Below are 20,034 nucleotides of genomic sequence, written 5' to 3' on the forward strand. Positions count from 1 at the left end.
AGCATCTCCCTGCTTGACATTTGTTTCTCTAGGTTTTCTAGCATCGGGGGGATCAAAACAAAGATCTCTACCTCAAGCTGGCTCAGGGGTGGCCAACCTTGCTTAACCTAAGAGCCACACAGAGAAAACGCCAGGTTTCTGAGAGCCGTAAAACAAGCAAATCAGATGTCTGAGCACCGCGAGACATGGTCAAAGTTGCTTAACATAAGAGCCACACACAGTAGATGTCAGATGTTTGAGAGCTGCAAAATATGAACGTCAGACGTTTGAGAGCCGCAAGACATGAATGCTGGATGTTTGAGAGCCTCAAGAAAGGAAAAGTGGAAAGAAATCTTCAGTTTATCCTTTTCTAGGGGAGGGATGGTGGCTCAGTGGTAGAGCATCTGCTGGGTAAGCAGAAGGTCCCAGGTTCAATCCCCAGCATCCCCAACTCAAAAGGGTCCAGGCAAGTAGGTGTGAAAAACCTCAGCTTGAGACCCTGGAGAGCAGGGGAGGGATGGTGGCTCAGTTGTAGAGCATCTGCTGGGTAAGCAGAAGGTCCCAGGTTCAATCCCCGGCATCTCCAACTAAAAAGGGTCCAGGCAAGTAGGTGTGAAAAACCTCAGCTTGAGACCCTGGAGAGCCGCTGCCAGTCTGAGTAGACAATACTGACTTTGATGGACCCAGGAGGGTCTGATTCAGCATAAGGCAGCTTCATATGCTCATATGTATATGAAAGGTGGAAAGAAGAAGGTGATGATATTGGATTAATATCCCGCCCTCCACTCTGAAGAGTCTCAGAGCGGCTCACAATCTCCTTTCCCTTCCTCCCCCACAACAGACACCCTGTGAGGTAGATGAAGATATTGGATTTATATCCCGCCCTCCACTCTGAAGAGTCTCAGAGCGGCTCACAATCTCCTTTCCCTTCCTCCCCCACAACAGACACCCTGTGAGGTAGATGAAGATATTGGATTAATATCCCGCCCTCCACTCTGAAGAGTCTCAGAGCGGCTCACAATCTCCTTTCCCTTCCTCCCCCACAACAGACACCCTGTGAGGTAGATGAAGATATTGGATTTATATCCCGCCCTCCACTCCGAAGAGTCTCAGAGCGGCTCACAATCTCCTTTCCCTTCCTCCCCCACAACAGACACCCTGTGAGGTGGGTGGGGCTGGAGAGGGCTCTCACAGCAGCTGCCCTTTCAAGGACAACCTCTGCCAGAGCTATGACTGACCCAAGGCCATTCCAGCAGGTGCAAGTGGAGGAGTGGGGAATCCTACCCGGTTCTCCCAGATAAGAGAGCTCTGGCTGACTCAAGGCCATTCCAGCAGCTGCAAGGGGAGGAGTGGGGAATCAAACCTGGTTCTCCCAGATAAGACAGCTCTGGCTGACCCAAGGCCATTCCAGCGGCTGCAAGTGGAGGAATGGGGAATCAAACCCGGTTCTCCCAGATAAGAGAGCTCTGGCTGACCCAAGGCCATTCCAGCAGGTGCAAGTGAAGGAGTGGGGAATCAAACCCGGTTCTCCCAGATAAGAGAGCTCTGGCTGACCCAAGGCCATTCCAGCAGCTGCAAGTGGAGGAGGGGGGAATCAAACCCGGTTCTCCCAGATAAGAGAGCTCTGGCTGACCCAAGGCCATTCCAGCAGCTGCAAGTGGAGGAGGGGGGAATCCAACCCGGTTCTCCCAGATAAGAGAGCTCTGGCTGACCCAAGGCCATTCCAGCAGCTGCAAGTGGAGGAGTGCGGAATCAAACCCGGTTCTCCCAGATAAAAGAGCTATGGCTGACCCAAGGCCATTCCAGCAGGTGCAAGTGGAGGAGGGGGGAATCAAACCCGGTTCTCCCAGATAAGAGAGCTCTGGCTGACCCAAGGCCATTCCAACAGGTGCAAGTGGAGGAGTGGGGAATCAAACCCGGTTCTCCCAGATAAGAGAGCTCTGGCTGACCCAAGGCCATTCCAGCAGGTGCAAGTGGAGGAGTGGGGAATCAAACCCGGTTCTCCCAGATAAGAGTCCGCGCACTTAACCACTACACCAAATTGAAAGAAAGCAAATAGATGGGGGAAGGAAGCAGTAGAAAGAAAGCAACTTCAACTCCAAATGCATTCTCCAAGCTGCAGGTGAGCTGGCTCGGTGAAGTGACTGAAAGAGAGAAATGCCTTCTCCAAGCCGGCCGACGGGGCGCTGGGGGCTTTGAGACCCGCACAATATTTGTGAAAGAGCCACGCATGGCTTCCGAGACACAGCTGGGCCACCCCTCTGCGGCTTATATCTTGCCTTCCACCCGCAGCTCTGCATTCCACAGAAGTATCTTCCATCACCCAAGTGCACACAAAAGGGAGTTTACAGAAACCCGCTCACCTGTGCTGCTGGAAATGTTCACGTCGATGCTGATGTCCGATATGCCGCCCCCCTTCAGAGAGGCGACACAGGTGTACGTCCCAAAGTCCGTGAATTTGAGATCGATGATGTCGAGGTTGGTGGTTCCGGGGGAGACGTCGGGGTCCGTCTGGGTGATGACCATCCTCTCCGAACTGCGCAGCGGCCGCCCGTTCTTGAACCAGCTGAAGGTGAGCTCTTCGGAGGGGACGGCCTCCACCTGGCAAGAAATCTTCACCTCCCGGCCGATCTGGATGTTGTCGTCTTTATGGTAAGGGTCGGGTGTGATCCAGAAGCGTCCTTTCTTTAAGGCTGCAAGAGAAAGAAACAACTCCTGTCAAGATGGTTTCGGAGGGGAGCCACGCTGGTCCGAAGAGGACAATCTCAGCTTGGGAGCACCTCCGAGGTCAACCAGGGTACAGCCTTTTAAAGGCATGTGATGAAGAAGGGGGATGAGGAGGAGGAGGAGGAGAAGACTGCAGATTTATATTCCACCCTGCTCTCTGAATCAGAGCACCTTACAAGCTCTTCTATCTTCTCCCATCACAACAGACACCCTTTGAGGTAGGTGGGGCTGAGAGAACTCTCCCAGAAGCTGCCCTTTCAAGGTCAGAGTCTCAGAGCGGCCTACAATCTCCTTTCCCTTCCTCCCCCACAAAAGACACCCTTATGAGGTGCATGGGGCTGAGAGGGCTCTCCCAGAAGCTGCCCTTTCAAGGACAGAGTCTCAGAGCGGCCTACAATCTCCTTTCCCTTCCTCCCCCACAATAGACACCCTGTGAGGTGGGTGGGGCTGAGAGAGCTCTCCCCAGAAGCTGCCCTTTCAAGGACAGAGTCTCAGAGCGGCCTACAATCTCCTTTCCCTTCCTCCCCCACAACAGACACCCTGTGAGGTGGGTGGGGCTGAGAGAGCTCTCCCCAGAAGCTGCCCTTTCAAGGACAGAGTCTCAGAGCGGCCTACAATCTCCTTTCCCTTCCTCCCCCACAACAGACACCCTGTGAGGTGGGTGGCGCTGAGAGAGCTCTCCCCAGAAGCTGCCCTTTCAAGGACAGAGTCTCAGAGCAGCCTACAATCTCCTTTCCCTTCCTCCCCCACAACAGACACCCTGTGAGGTGGGTGGCGCTGAGAGAGCTCTCCCCAGAAGCTGCCCTTTCAAGGACAGAGTCTCAGAGCAGCCTACAATCTCCTTTCCCTTCCTCCCCCACAACAGACACCCTGTGAGGTGGGTGGGGCTGAGAGAGCTCTCCCCATAAGATACCCTTTCAAGGACAGAGTCTCAGAACATATGAACATATGAAGCTGCCTTATACTGAATCAGACCTTTGGTCCATCAAAGTCAGTATTGTCTTCTCAGACTGGCAGCGGCTCTCCAGGGTCTCAAGCTGAGGTTTTTCACACCTATTTGCCTGGACCCTTTTTTGGAGATGCCAGGGATTGAACCTGGGACCTTCTGCTTCCCAAGCAGATGCTCTACCACTGAGCCACCATCCCTCCCCAGTTTCTACCAGCAACTGTCTCTCCATGGCAAAACATTCTGGACTGGTAGGTCTTCATATACTAAGTTTAAACAACTTTCTACAACATCCAACAGAACAGAATCTAAAGGGGAAATGCCTGGAATACATAGCAAAGCAAAGCAAAGCAAGCAAAGCAAATTTTATTTTTATATCCCGCCCTCCCCCACCAGAAGGCGGGCTCAGGGCGGCTCACAGACATGACAAGCATGATTCGGTTAAAATAGACAGCAATGGTTTAAATAATACAATTACATGAATTAATAAAGTTTAAAAATATAAAAATAAGAGAATAGGAGATTAAAAGATATAAAAATATAAAGTAGGTAGAAATAGGTGCTATATTTCTGTCGGTCATAGTTTACATATTGTCATACATCAGTTCCAATTTCAACATAAAGTGGCTAAAATTACGATAGTTAGTCAGTTTGGTCAGGTCCTGTTCCAAATGAGAGCTGAAAAAGATGGGTTTTGCAAGCCCTGCGGAACTGATTCAGATCCCGCAGGGCTCGCACCATCTCTGGGAGTTGGTTCCACCAACGAGGGGCCATTAGTGAAAAGGCTTGCTCCCGGGTTATCTTAAGTCTGGCCTCTTTTGGCCCAGGGATTTGTAGAAGGTTTTGGGAGCTGGATCTTAGTGCTCTCTGGGGAATATATGGGGAGAGGCGGTCCCGTAGGTAGGCAGGTCCTCGGCCATATAGGGCTTTAAAGGTGATAACCAGCACCTTATAGCGAACACGGTAGACAACCGGCAGCCAATGCAGATCCCGCAGCACAGGCTGCACGTGTTCCCATCTAGGTAGTCCCGCTAGCAGCCTGGCCGCCGCATTCTGCACTACCTGGAGTCTCCGCGTTCGACACAAGGGCAGCCCCATGTAGAGGGCATTGCAGTAGTCTAATCTTGAGGTGACCGTTGCGTGGATCACAGTTGCTAGGTCGTCGCGTTCCAAGAAGGGAGCCAACTGCCTCGCCCTTTTAAGATGAAAGAAGGCGGATCTTGCGGTGGCGGCTATCTGGGCCTCCATTGATAGCGAGGATTCCAGTAGCACCCCCAAGCTCTTGACCCTGCGCACTGGTATCAGTGGCGCACCGTCAAAAGCCGGCAGAATGATCTCCCCTTCCGGTCCGTCCCGGCCCACGCAAAGGACCTCAGTCTTCGTTGGATTCAGCTTCAGCCCACTCAGCCTGAGCCAGTCAGCCACGGCCTGTAACGCCCGGTCCAAATTTATAGGGACATCGCCAGTCCGGCCTTCCATCAATAGATAGAGCTGGGTGTCATCAGCGTACTGATGACAACCGAGCCCATACCTCCGCGCAATCTGGGCAAGGGGGCGCATAAAGATGTTAAACAATATCGGGGAGAGAACTGCTCCCTGAGGCACCCCACAGTGCAGACATAGCAAGTCAGACTGCACTCACTTCTCAGTACGTGATAGCAGGCATTCTGCAGAACTGGATTTTGTGTTTGCTTCATCCAGCATGATTTGTGTACCCGGGTATCATCCTCTAGACCAGGAGTGGCCAAACTTGCTTAATGTAAGAGCCACATGTTTGAAAGGCGCAAGACATGAATGTCAGATGTTTGAGAGCCACAAGACAAGAAGGAAGGAAGGCAAGACGAATAGATTGGGGGGAGAGTCAGAAAGAAAGTAGCTTTAAAGGTATTCTCTAAACCACCACCTGGCTTGGTTTGGAGAAGCAATTTAAAGAGACAAGTGCCTTCTCCAAGCTGGCCAGCTCACAATCGGAGCGGCTCACAATCTCCTATATCTTCTCCCCCCACAATAGACACCTTGTGAGGTGGGTGGGGCTGGAGAGGGCTCTCACAGCAGCTGCCCTTTCAAGGACAGAGGCTCAGAGTGGCCTACAATCTCCTTTCCCTTCCTCCCCCACAACAGACACCCTGTGAGGTGGGTGGGGCTGAGAGGGCTCTCCCAGCAGCTGCCCTTTCAAGGACAACCTCTGCCAGAGCTCTGGCTGACCCAAGGCCGTCCCAGCAGCCGCAAGTGGAGGAGTTCTCTCAGAGAAGAGCCCAAACACTTAACCACTACATCACACTGGCTCTGTCTCTCGAAAGCATAGACCCCTAAAAAGCTTTTTAGCCAATCAGGTGCTACTTTAATTGAATTTCCATCAGCCCTAGCACAGACGTGTCTCTGGTGCAAGGAGCCCATCAGTCCCCAAACAGAGGCCATACAATTATTATGCCGGGCTGCACTTGATGGTGGCGTGTGCGTGTGTGGACATGCCTTCAAAGGCCAGCAGTGCTGTGTCGATACTTATTTCCACACCTCGGACAGCTCCTCTGTTCCATGCAACCTTGCTCTCCCCCCCGCCACACACACACACTGAGAAATGGGACTGAGGAATGTTAAAAATGTTGGTGGGTTTTGAAGAGCTCAGATCCAGGTGGGCGGCAGTGTTGCTCTGAAGCAGCAGACCGAAGTAGGAATCCAGGGGCACCTTTAAGCAAACTAGAACGATGTTTATAATGTTACACATTTAAAAAGTAGATTAGGTGGACAGGAACACCTCTGGGAAAGACACTGAATCCTAGAGTTGGAAGGGACCTCCAGGGTCATCTAGTCCAACCCCCTGCACAACACAGGAAAGTCACAAACACCTCCCCCTAAATTCACAGGATCCTCATTGCTGTCAGATGGCCATCTAGCCTCTGTTTCAAATCCTCCAAGGAAGGAGAGCCCACCACCTCCCAAGGAGGAAGCCTGTTCCACTGAGGAACTGCTCTAACAGTCATAGAATCCTAGAATCCTAGAGTTGGAAGGGACCTCCAGGGTCATCTAGTCCAACCCCCTGCACAAGGCAGGAAAACTCACAAACACCTCCCCCTAAATTCACAGGATCTTCATTGCTGTCAGATGGCCATCTAGCCTCTGTTTAAAAACCTCCAAGGAAGGAGAGCCCACCACCTCCCAAGGAGGAAGCCTGTTCCACTGAGGAACCGCTCTAACAGTCATAGAATCCTAGAATCCTAGAGTTGGAAGGGACCTCCAGGGTCATCAAGTCCAACCCCCTGCACAATGCAGGAAACCCACAAACATCTCCCCCTAAATTCACAGGATCTTCATCGCTGTCAAGTGGCCATCTAGCCTATGTTGAAAAACCTGCAAGGAAGGAGAGCCCACCACCTCCCGAGGAGGAAGCCAGTTCCACTGAGGAATTGCTCTAACGCTCAGGAAGTTCTTCCTAATGTTGAGCCGTAAAGTCTTTTGATTTAATTTCAACCCATTGGTTCTGGTCCTACCTTTCGAGGCCACAGAAAACAATTCCACACCACCCTCTATATGACAGCCCTTCAAGGACTTGAAGATGGTGATCCTATCACCTCTCAGCCACCTCCTCTCCAGGCTAAACATCCCTAGCTCCTTCCACCTTTCCTCATAGGACTCGGTCTCCATGTTCTCAGTTTAACTGAGACTTGGAAACAATAGAACAATTAACACTCTTACAGTCATGCTCCCATTCTGACAGGTTAATGTTTTTTTTGGTTTCCCACGCAAATGCTATCCAGGCCAAATGTCCTTTCAAGTTCGCTAATTTCCCTGTTTTGCCATTGGATTCTAACTTTGTACCACTTTGATTTCTCATATAGCCCACCAGCTGTATACGTAGCTGCATCCCGTTCCATTGTCTGATGAAGCGTGGAGGCTTAACGAAAGCTGCCGTTCTGAATAAAACTTGGCTGGTCTTAACGTTTCAAGAGTTCAGATCTTGAAAGGAGTTCACTGAACCAAGAGTGTGCCTTGTTTGAACGGACTGCACAACATTTGCTTCTAGCTTCTGTCGAATCCATGTCATGATTCTTTCGTTTTTAACTCTTGCCTCCAGCAGTAGTCTCTGACTAAATGTGCTTCAGGGCATCGGGTTTGAGGCCAAGGGCCAGTGAGAAGCTGCCATGCTGACACTCTGCTTGGCCTGCTGCCCTCACTAAGCCTCTGAGTACCCTGCACGGGGTTTTTGGCCCACTAACAACATGCTATTGTTTTATACTAAACACAAAGACATGGCAGGGTGTGAGCTGAGCAATGACCCTACCTCGGATACTCCTGCCTAGCAAAATGCAATGCACTGATATTATACTGATCAACTTTGGGGGTGGGAAGGAAAGCTCTAATTATGTCTTCACATGGTTAACAGAGTGCTCATTCAGATATTCCGGAACATCTCTGCATTGCTGAATCTCTATGATGCTGGAGCAGGATCAAAGACAGAGGGGGGGGGGGGAGAAGAAGAAGAAGCGAGATTGGATTTATACCCCACCCTTCGCTAGCCAAAGAAGTCTCAGAGCAGTTTACAATCTCCTTTCCCTTCCTCTCCCCACAACAGACATCCTGTAAGGTAGGTGGGGCTGAGAGAGCTTCGAGAGAACCACTCTTGAGCAGAACAGCTCTGAGAAAAGTATCGTTGGTGGGGCTGAGAGAGCTCTTCCAGAAGCTGCACTTTTCAAGGACAGCTCTGTGAGAGCTATGGCTGACCCACGGCCATTCCAGCAGCTGCAAGTGAAGGAGTGGGGAATCAAACCCGGTTCTCCCCTATAAGTCCATGCACTTAACCACTACATCAGAGTCTCCGAATCAGAGTCTCAGAGTGGCTTACAATCTCCTTTCCCTTCCTCCCCCACAACAGACACCCTGTAGGTAGGTGGGGCTGAGAGAGCTCTCCCAGAAGCTGCCCCTTCAAGGACAGAGTCTCAGAGCAGCTTACAATCTCCTCTACCTTCCTCCCCCACAACAGACACCCTGTGAGGTGGGTGGGGCTGAGAGAGCTCTGAGAGAAGCTGCCCTTTCAAGGACAACTCTGTGAGAGCTCTGGCTGGCCAAAGGCCATTCCAGCAGCTGCAAGCAGAGGAGTGGGGAATCAAACCCGGTTCTCCCATATGAGTCTGTGCAATTAATCTCTACACCAAACTGGCTTCCTGAGGAGGTTGGCACCCATTGGCTTTGCAGAGCACCCAGGACTTGCCCTCCTGGTGGCAGGAGGCTCAGAAGGAAAGGAAATGGGGGGGGGGGCAGGAGCCCACTTCCCTTCCCCTGCAGGAGGCCCACCTGACTTCCCTTTCTCACAGGAGAGGGGTCACTTGTATGAAGGCGTATCAACACCATTTAAAATAGAAAAAAAAAGAGCAAGCTCAGAAAACTCTCACAGAAATCGGGTGCCTTCACAAATGCAGTCAAACTGGCCCTTCCAATTTAATGTAATACGACCTTAGAATCCTAAAATCATAGAGTTGGAAGGGGCCTCAAGGGTCATCTAGCCCAGCCCCCTGCACAAAGCAGGAAACTCACAAACACCTCCCCCTAAATTCACAGGATCCGCATTGCTGTCAGATGGCCATCTAGCCTCTGTTGAAAAACCTCCAAGGAAGGAGAGCCCACTACCTCCTGAAGAATCGTAGAGTTGGAAGGGACCTCCAGGGTCATCTAGTCCAACCCCCTGCACAATGCAGGAAACTCACAAACACTTCCCCCTAAATTCACAGGATCTTCGTTGCTGTCAGATGGCCATCTAGCCTCTGTTGAAAAACCTCCAAGGAAGGAGAGCCCACTACCTCCCGAAGAATCCTAGAGTTGGAAGGGACCTCCAGGGTCATCTAGTCCAACCCCCTGCACAATGCAGGGAACTCACAAACACCTCCCCCTAAATTCACAGGATCCTCATTGCTGTCAGATGGCCATCTAGCCTCTGTTGAAAAACCTCCAAGGAAGGAGAGCCCACCACCTCCCGAAGAATCCTAGAGTTGGAAGGGACCTCCAGGGTCATCTAGTCCAACCCCCTGCACAATGCAGGGAACTCACAAACACCTCCCCCTAAATTCACAGGATCCTCATTGCTGTCAGATGGCCATCTAGCCTCTGTTGAAAAACCTTCAAGGAAGGAGAGCCCACCACCTCCTGAGGAGGAAGCCTGTTCCACTGAGGAACCGCTCTAACAGTCATAGAATCCTAGAGTTGGAAGGGACCTCCAGGGTCATCTAGCCCAACCCCCTGCACAATGCAGGAAACGCACAAATACCTCCCCCTAAATTCACAGGATCTGCATTGCTGTCAGATGGCCATCTAGCCTCTGTTGAAAAACCTCTAAGGAAGGAGAGCCCACCACCTCCCGAGGAAGCCTGTTCCACTGAGGAACTGCTCTAACGGTCAGGAAGTTCTTCCTAATGTTGAGCCGGAAACTCTTTTGATTTAATTTTGCCATACTTTGTAAGCCGTCCTGAGCCTGCCTCGGTGGGGAGGGCGGGGTATAAATAAAATTTTATTATTATTATTATTATTATAAGCCGTTGGTTCTGGTCCTGCCTTCCAGGGCCACAGAAAACAATTCCATACCCTCCTCTATAGGACAGCCCTTCATGTCCTTGAAGATGGTGATCCTATCACCTCTCAGCCGCCTCCTCTCCAGGCTACATGAAGATTTGAAAATATATATATTTTACCCTTCCTCCAATGGAATTTCCAAACTGATCTCCCCCCGCCCCCGGCCCCCATTCCTTATAATACAGTCAGGGATGTAGCGGATGAGAGGATAACTTTCCTATCAAAATCCGCATCTTTCTGTGGCACTGAGATACCTTTTTATGCAAGTGGGGTCTGAGTTGAGCACGCCACCCCTCCCTTTAAACTACGCAGAGCATTTGAAGCAATACCTATAAAATGCTACCCGTAGAATCTCCCGGGGCATGCTTGGCTCTGTTTCGCCTGGCACTGGAAAATGCCCACAAGGAAGAAAGCAGCGGCAAGACATTTCATTCAGCAGATATTCACGCTAAGCGCCAACTCCGGGTGACAAATACTGGAATGCCAACTGCACCGTAAAGGGCTCTTCAACCTCTGTTGTTCCCTGCTAGGAAGAGGGCGATATTGCAACAAATCACCAGAGGTGGAATTTTGGCATTAACTCCTTTGCATATTAGGGCACACCCCCCTGATGTAGCCAATCCTCCAACTGCTTACAAGGCTCTTTTTTGTAAGCTCTTGGCGGATTGGCTTCATCGGGGGGGGGTGTGTGCCTTAATATGCAAAGGGGCTCCTGCTAGAATTCTAACCCCTGCAAACCACAAATATCAGATGAATCTCTCCTTGAGTAATGTATACTTTATTACTGTGACACTATCAAAATATGCAATATCTCTACTCTCTCTGTCTCATATATTATAATTGAGCCATACCATTTTACTTATATATTCGCTACAAAATTCATATCAGCAACCCACATATCAAAAATGGCCATCCTTACAAAAATAGTACAACCTGCCTTGACACTCAGTATGACCATACATACAAGAAAGACAGGGCTTTACAAAATCCACAACTCTTTTTAGGACAACTGTCCCCAAAATATTCCTCCCGACGGATTTTGCAAGACGGTAGTTTTAGAAGATTGCAGATTTATACCCCGCCCTTCTCTCTGAATCAAAGTCTCAGAGGAGCTCACAATCTCCTTTACCTTCCTCCCCCACACAGCAGACACCCTGTGAGGTGGGCAGGGCTGAGAGAGCTCTCCCAGAAGCTGCTCTTTCAAGGACAACTCAGCGAGAGCTCTAGCTGACCCAAGGCCATTCCAGCAGCTGCAAGTGGAGGAGTGGGGAATCAAACCCGGTTCTCTCATACGAGTCCACGCACTTAACCTCTACACCAAACTGCCTGTACAGTCCAATTCGAACCTTCCTCAGGGGAATATGTAGTGATATTTCATCTGTCGAAAATGTTCGATGAACTAGTTGGCTTCTTTTTAATTGCAAGTTTATAGCACCGTTGAATTTTGCATAAGGTAAGTCAAGGTCAAATTAACAAAATCTTTGCGTACACCAATATTATTGGATTTGGAACGCCATGGGTTTTCAGTTCATTATTAGAGAACGCTTCTAAGAAAGCAAAGCCCCGTGCCGCAGAGTGTTAACGCTGCAGTACTGCAGTCCTAAGCTCTGCTCACGACCTGAGTTCGATCCCCAGCGGAAGCTCGGTTTTCAGGTAGCCGGCTCGAGGTTGACTCAGCCTTCTATGCTTCCGAGGTTGGTAAAATAAGTACCCAAGCTTGCTGGGGGGAAAGTGCAGATGACTGGGGAAGGCAAGGGCAAACCACCCCGTAAAAAGTCTGCCATGAAAATGTTGGGAAAGCAACGTCACCCCAGAGTCGGAAACGACTGGTGCTTGCACAGGGGACCTTTCCTTTCCTCTAAGAAAGCACTGACTTTCTTATATGCAGTCATATTGAGTGTCAAGGCAGGTTGTAACAATTTTTGCATGGATGGACCATTTTTGATATGTGAATTGCAGATAGGAATTTTGTAGTGAATATATAAGTAAATGGTTCAATGATAATATATGGACAAAGAGAGTGGAGGTATTGTATATTTTAATAGTGTCCAGAGCTTTTTTTTGAGCAGGAAAGCACAGGAACGCAGTTCTGGCTGGCTTGGCGTCAAGGGGTGTGGCCTAACATGCAAATGAGTTCCTGCTGGGCTTTTTTCGACAAAAAGGCCCTGTGTGGAACAATCGTGCCATCAGGGGGTGTGGCCTAATATGCAAACGAATTCCTGCTGGGCTTTTTCTACAAAGAAGAAGAAGAGTGCAGATTTATACCCTGCCCTTCTCTCTGAATCAGAGACTCAGAGCCGCTTACAATCTCCTATATCTTCTCCCCCCACAACAGACACCCTGAGAGGTGGGTGGGGCTGAGAGGGCTCTCACAGCAGCTGCCCTTTCAACATGCAAATGAGTTCCTGCTGGGCTTTTTTCGACAAAAAGGCCCTGTGTGGAACAATCGTGCCATCAGGGGGTGTGGCCTAATATGCAAACGGATTCCTGCTGGGCTTTTTCTACAAAGAAGAAGAAGAGTGCAGATTTATACCCTGCCCTTCTCTCTGAATCAGAGACTCAGAGCCGCTTACAATCTCCTATATCTTCTCCGCCCACAACAGACACCCTGAGAGGTGGGTGGGGCCGAGAGGGCTCTCACAGCAGCTGCCCTTTCAAGGACAACTCTGCAAGAGCTGTAGCTGACCCAAGGCCATTCCAGCAGGTGCAAGCGGAGGAGTGGGGAATCAAACCCGGTTCTCCCAGGTAAGAGTCCGTACACTTAGCCGCTACACCGAAGCCCTGATGGTGCCACAGCAACAGAATATACAATACACACGGAGAGAGTCATTTAGTATTTGTGGTTTCAGTTGCTCCTGTTGTTCCTGCTTTACTTATTACTGCAACAAATGGCCGCCCTTATGGTCGCCCTTATCTCTGTGTCTGGGCTCCACCCTCCCCTAATGAGGAACACTTTGCACATTTGCTGAAAGTAAGAACTCGGAAAGGTTAATATGCAACGAAAGGGCCAAACATGAAAAACAAAGCGTAAAATAAAGCATAAACCAACACACATGCATTTATCGTAGACAGCTAAAACCATTTAAGGGTCCATCATAAGCCTCTATCCTATGTACAATCATAAAACCACAAAGGGGACCCACTCAACTTGACCTGACACATTTCAACCTAGACTGGTCTTGTTCAGAGGTCAGAAAGGTAACTACACATATTGGCTGATAACACAGAATAGAATGAAACAATCGGACAATGCTGGACCACGAGGAAATTCAATGAAGTGACAAAGGCTTAGAGATATTCATCGATATCAAACAATTTTTATTAGTAACATATGGTAATAAATTTCAATTTCTTACTTCATTAATAATTACTTTTTTAATCCATCCCATATATAACTTTCTAGGAGATAGAAGATAAGAAGATATTGGATTTATATCCCGCCCTCCACTCCGAAGAGTCTCAGAGCGGCTCACAATCTCCTTTCCCTTCCTCCCCCACAACACACACCCTGTGAGGTAGATGAAGATATTGGATTTATATCCCGCCCTCCACTCCGAAGAGTCTCAGAGCGGCTCACAATCTCCTTTCCCTTCCTCCCCCACAACACACACCCTGTGAGGTAGATGAAGATATTGGATTTATATCCCGCCCTCCACTCCGAAGACTCTCAGAGAGGCTCACAATCTCCTTTCCCTTCCTCCCCCACAACAGACACCCTGTAGATGAAGATATTGGATTTATATCCCACCCTCCACTCTGAAGAGTCTCTGAGCGGCTCACAATCTCCTTTCCCTTCCTCCCCCACAACAGACACCCTGTGAGGTAGATGAAGATATTGGATTTATATCCCGTCCTCCACTCCGAAGACTCTCAGAGCGGCTCACAATCTCCTTTCCCTTCCTCCCCCACAACAGACACCCTGTGAGGTAGATGAAGATATTGGATTTATATCCCGCCCTCCACTGGGAAGAGTCTCAGAGCGGCTCACAATCTCCTTTCCCTTCCTCCCTCACAACAGACACCCTGTGAGGTGGGTGGGGCTGGAGAGGGCTCTCAGCAGCTGCCCTTTCAAGGACAACTCTGCAAGAGCTATGGCTGACCCAAGGCCATGCTAGCAGGTGCAAGTGGAGGAGTGGGGAATCAAACCCGGTTCTCCCAGATAAGTCCGCACACTTAACCTCTACACCAAACTGGCTCTCCCCTACCCACCCCTCCCCCCCATTACTTGACCCCCGCCGGTGTTCTATATTTAAAATCTTCATATTAAAGGTACCCTTAATTAATAAGAACCAAAATTAATATCCTCCTCCCTCTTGTACTTAGTCATTATCAAAAATTATCCAATGTCCTTTTATTTTCCACTCTTTTTCTACGTATCTTCTGAACTTTTTCCACTCCATCTTAAATACTTCTAAATCATAGTCTCTTAAGGTCCTTGTTAACTTGTCCATTTCACTCCACGTCATAACTTTTACAATCCAATCCCATTTCTCTGGTATTTTTTCTTGCTTCCACAGCTGCGCATACAATGTCCTAGCAGCTGAGAGCAAGTACCAAATTAAAGTTCTATCTTCTTTTGGAAATTTTTCCATTTGTAAACCCAACAGAAAAGTCTCTGCAACTTTGTTAAATTCGTATCCCAAGATCTTACAAATTTCTTGTTGAATCATCTGCCGGTACTTTTTCGCTCTTTCACAAGTCCACAAGGTAGAAAGAACCTTCATGTTTTTTTTACATTTCCAACATCTATCTGGCATCTTATTGTTCATCTTTGCCAACTTTTTAGGAGTCATATACCGTAGGCTTAGAGATATTCGTGAGGCCTCTTATTCTACAGCCTTATGTCTTAATCAAGGGCATAGGTATTGCATCCAGTGTCTTATTGTATGCTGCATGGTCCAGAATTGACCAAGGTAGGTGTAAGGTCAGAGCCTATGTGCCAAGAGTTATGTCATTTACTGAGAGGTCATAGATGTTCTCTAAGGGCATTCAGTGGTCGTGGTGGGCCACAGCCCCCCCACCCCATATCTTATATTAACAGCAGGCTGAATTTTCATCTCACATAGGAACTCAATGCCATTGAGCACTGATTCTTTTTTAATGCCCAGCCTCTTGAGATCAGACATCAAACTTGAAATAAAACCGTCCACAGTTCTGCCCTTCAGTCCATGAAGTATTTATACTGCCTGATGAAAAGACTTTTTGACCCACGTAAAAAAACAAAACAAAACCCTCTCCCCAGGGCTTTTTTTTTGGTAGAAAAAGTCCAGCAGGAACATATTGGCCTATTAGGCCGCACCCCCTGATGGCACAATTGTTTCACATGGGGCTTTTTTGTAGAAAAAGCCCAGCAGGAACACATCTGCATATCAGGCCACTCCCCCTGACAAGCCAGCTGGAACTGGGTTCCTGTGCATTCCTGCTAAAAGAAACCCCCACAAAACCCCAAAAACCCCGACTGTCCCCAATTAGTCAGTCCTTGGTTAATAAAAACATTTTTAGTAGAAATGCTGCCAGTGTGGTGTAATGGTTAGAACAGGGATGTCAAACATGCGGTCTGGGGGCCGAATCAGGCCCCTGGAGGGCTCCCATAAGGCCCCCGAGCAACTGGCTGTCATCTGCTTCCTTCTCCCTCTCTCTGGCTTCCTTCTGCATCACGGCTTGCTTTGCCAGGCTGGCTCACTCGCACAGGAGCTACAGAGCAAAACCTCCATTTTCGCCATTGGCTGGGGCTCCTCCCTTGGGGAGGAAGGGGGGGGGAGGCAGAGCTTGTTTTTCCAGGCTCTCGCAACTGCACAGCAGAGCTACTGAGTCAAGCCTCTCTCTCTTCTATTGGCTGAGGCTCCTCCCCCTCTCCAAGGGAGGGAAGGAAAGAGCCAGACCTTCCTTTACCCAGTTCCCTGGATCTAGGCTTGCCAATCCCCAGGTCCCAGGGAGGGCTCTCCCGCTTTCCCAGGCTCCTTCCCACCCCCACTCAGTTGGCCGGAGGGGGGAAGCCCCACCCCCACAGCCCCCATGTGACTTTCCACCTCCAGAGGCTTCAGTCTCTGATTGAAAGGCTTCCTCTTGGGATGGGGTGTCTGTGTTACTTGGAAGAAGTTGGCAGCAGCTCTTGAGTAGAGACGCCAATCCCTCGCTTCAGAGTCGCCAGAAACGGGGAGGGGGGGAGGGAAACGTCTGCTGAGCACTTCATTATTTCCTATGTGGAGATCGATTTTCATAGGGTATGATGGGCAATTGATCTGGAGGTATCAAGGGCTCTGAGGGGGGGGGCTGTTTTTTGAGATAGAAGCACCAAATTTTTAGTATAGCATCTAGTGCCTCTCCCCAAAATACCCCCCCCAAGTTTCAAAACGATTGAACGAGGTGGTCCAATTCTATGAGCCCCAAAAGAAGGTGCCCCTATACTTCATTATTTCCAATGGAGGGAAGGCATTTAAAAGGCGTGCTGTCCCTTTAAATGTGATGGCCAGAACTCCCTTGGAGTTCAATGATGCTTATCACACCCTTGCTCATGGCTCCGCCCCCAATGTCTCCTGGCTCCACCCCCAAAATCCCCAGATATTTCTTGAATTGGACTTGGCAACCTTCCCTGGATCCCATGAGAGAAATACAAAGAACGCACCTTTTAGACCGAGTGCTAACATTTTAAGCATGTTTTAATTTAAAATATATATATATATTTAATTGTGTTTGTCTGGGTCCTTTATAAATATTTTATCTCTGTTTTGTTGTTGTTTAATCTTACATATGGCCCATCCCAACCTGACACGGCTCGGCCTAAGAAAGTAACTAAAAATTGCGTGTGCTACATTACATAGAATGAAGGATTGATTCCTACGAAATAAATTTACGGTAACTTAAAATGAGAAATGACTTGAAATTGGGTGGAAAGCACCATAAAATTAATATTGGAATCTCATAAGAACATAAGAGAAGCCATGTTGGATCAGGCCAATGGCCCATCCAGTCCAACACTCTGTGTCACACAGTGGCCAAAAAAATTATACACACACACACTGCGGTTAATAGCCACTGATGGACCTCTGCTCCATATTTTTATCTAAACCCTTCTTGAAGGTGGCCATGCTTGTGGCCGCCACCACCTCCTGTGGCAGTGAATTCCACATGTTAATCACCCTTTGGGTGAAGAAGTACTTCCTTTTATCCGTTTTAACCTGTCTGCTCAGCAATTTCATCGAATGCCCACGAGTTCTTGTATTGTGAGAAAGGGAGAAAAGTACCTCTTTCTCTACTTTCTCCATCCCGTACATTATCTTTAAACCTCTATCATGTCACCCCGCAGTCGACGTTTCTCCAAGCTAGAGTCCCAAGTGTTTCAACCTTTCTTCATAGGGAAAGTGTTCCAGCCCTTTAGTCATTCTAGTTGCCCTTTTCTGGACTTTCTCCAATGCGGCGACCAGAACTGCACACAGTACTCCAAATGAGACCGCACCATCGATTTTTACAGGGGCATTATGATACTCACAAATACTAAGTAAAAATATTCAGGAGTAATTCCCATGAACGTTTGAGGTCCGGAATAATTCATTTAAGCTCATTCCACTGTTGAAGATGTTATAAAATTGAAACGGAGATAATAAATCCTGGGGTCTTCGTCCGGAACGGACCTTGAGCTGAACCACTGCGTGGCATCTTTATTCATAATTGCCTTGTATTGGGTTGCTGTTTAAATTTATTCCGGCCTAACAACATCTCGTTTATGTCAGATCCGGCCCTCTTAACGAATGAGTTCGGCATCCCTGGGTTTGAACATTGGACTTCGTTCTGGGAGACCAAGGTTCAAATCCCTGTTCTGTTACGGAATCCTGCTGGGTGATCTTGGCTCAGTCACACTCTTTCAGACTGACCTGCCTGACAGGGTTGTTGTGTGGATGAAATTTTTCGTTTACAGAGCCATGTAAACCGCTTTGGGTCCCTGACTAGGGAGAAACCCGGGTATAAACCAGGGGTGGGGAAGCTTTTTTCTGCCAAGGGCCGTTGGGATATTTATAACGTCATCTGTAAGCCATACACAATTATCAGCTTAAAAAACAGTGCTCCGCCGAGGGAGAACGATTCAAGCCGGCAAAATCAATGCAAACAATTGTTTTTCTATTTGAAGTCATCTGGGACGAGCCTAATTTGGCAAACCCCCCCTGGCCCGCCGCCCTAGGCAAATGCCTATATCCAAGGCGGGTTTTTTTTTTTGTAGAAAAAGCCCAGAAGGAACTCATTAGCATATGTGACGGACGGCCCTGATTTGCCTACCAGACCCCGTTCCCCTTTTTGGAGGGAGCTATTTCTCCTCTGGCCACTTGGGCTCGCTGCCACCACCTGCTCAGTCCAGGGGTTCGGATTGTGGCTAAGGCCACAAAGCCTGCCTTAGCAGTTTCATGTTCCCTCCCAACCAAGCACCACCATTAACTAAGATGGCGTTTCTCCACAGCATATTACACCACATCTCCTAATATTAGCATGTTAGGCTGGGATAATCAAGTGCAAATTGAACTGGTGGTAGCTGGCTCCCTCCCTCCCTCCCTTCATGCGGAAACTGCAGCTGCTCCCAACAGACCTTTAAAGACACCCACATACCCCAGCAGCAGTCCTTCACAATGCCCACCAATCAGGTTCCCCGAGGGCCAGATCATGTGATATCGAGGGCCACAAACGGCCCTCGGGCCTGACGTTCCCCACCCCTGGTATCAATGAAGCAAAGAAACCAACTCTCATGTAGACAACACTCTATTACAAAACGCTTTAACTTCTCTCAGTCCTGATCTACAAATGCAGCAACGGGAGGTCACAGAGTTATGTGGTGAAAGAATGGGCTATACCACTTCAGAATGTGGGGGAGGGAATTCAGATGTTTAATGATTCCCACCCCACCCCCCATGTATCAATTCCTTGTAATTCTTTCTTATTAAGAACATCAGAGAAGCCATGTTGGATCAGGCCAATGGCCCATCCAGTCCAACACTCTGAGTCACATAAGAACATCAGAGAAGCCATGTTGGATCAGGCCAATGGCCCATCCAGTCCAACACTCTGAGTCACATAAGAACATCAGAGAAGCCATGTTGGATCAGGCCAATGGCTCCTCCAGTCCAACACTCTGTGTCACATAAGAACATCAGAGAAGCCATGTTGGATCAGGCCAATGGCTCCTCCAGTCCAACACTCTGTGTCACATAAGAACATAAGAGAAGCCATGTTGGATCAGGCCAATGGCCCATCCAGTCCAACACTCTGAGTCACATAAGAACATCAGAGAAGCCATGTTGGATCAGCCCAATGGCCCATCCAGTCCAACACTCTGTCACGCAGTGGCCAAAATCCAGGGACCATCAGGAGGTCCACCAGTGGGGCCAGAACTCCAGAAACCTCCCCCCCCCCCTTGTCTCCCTAAGCACCAAGAAGACAGAGCATCACAGCCCCAGACACAAGAACATAAGAGAAGCCATGTTGGATCAGGCCAATGGCCCATCCAGTCCAACACTCTGTGTCACGCAGTGGCCAAGATCCAGTCAGCCAGTCCTAAGGGAAATCAACCCAGAATGTTCCCTGGAAGGTCAGATGCTGAAGCTGAAGCTCAAGCTCAAATACTTTGGCCACCCAATGAGAAGGGAGCACTCCCTGGAGAAGACCCTGATGCTGTGAAAGACAGAAGGCAAAAGAAGAAGGGGACGGCAAAAGAGGAGATGGCTGCACACGATTACTGATGTAACTAACACAAATTTGAGCTGATTTCAGAGGAGGGCCTGCCGTGACTTGGTCCATGGGGTCACAAAGAGTCGAACTCGACTGTGCGACTGAACAACAAC

At 49.0% G+C, this 20,034-nt stretch overlaps 1 protein-coding gene across 1 annotated transcript in view; it reads right to left on the reverse strand.

Moving 5' to 3' along the window:
- MDGA2 (MAM domain containing glycosylphosphatidylinositol anchor 2) overlaps positions 1 to 20,034 on the reverse strand; it is a 713,433-nt gene that overhangs the window by 270,113 nt on the left and 423,286 nt on the right. The window contains exon 7 of the mRNA XM_060261373.1: positions 2,343 to 2,672. Coding sequence (XP_060117356.1) covers positions 2,343 to 2,672 — 330 coding nt within the window. The remainder of the gene's footprint in view (positions 1 to 2,342; positions 2,673 to 20,034) is intronic.

Source organism: Heteronotia binoei, chromosome 21 (genome assembly GCF_032191835.1).
Source record: "Heteronotia binoei isolate CCM8104 ecotype False Entrance Well chromosome 21, APGP_CSIRO_Hbin_v1, whole genome shotgun sequence".
Lineage (NCBI taxonomy): Eukaryota > Metazoa > Chordata > Lepidosauria > Squamata > Gekkonidae > Heteronotia > Heteronotia binoei.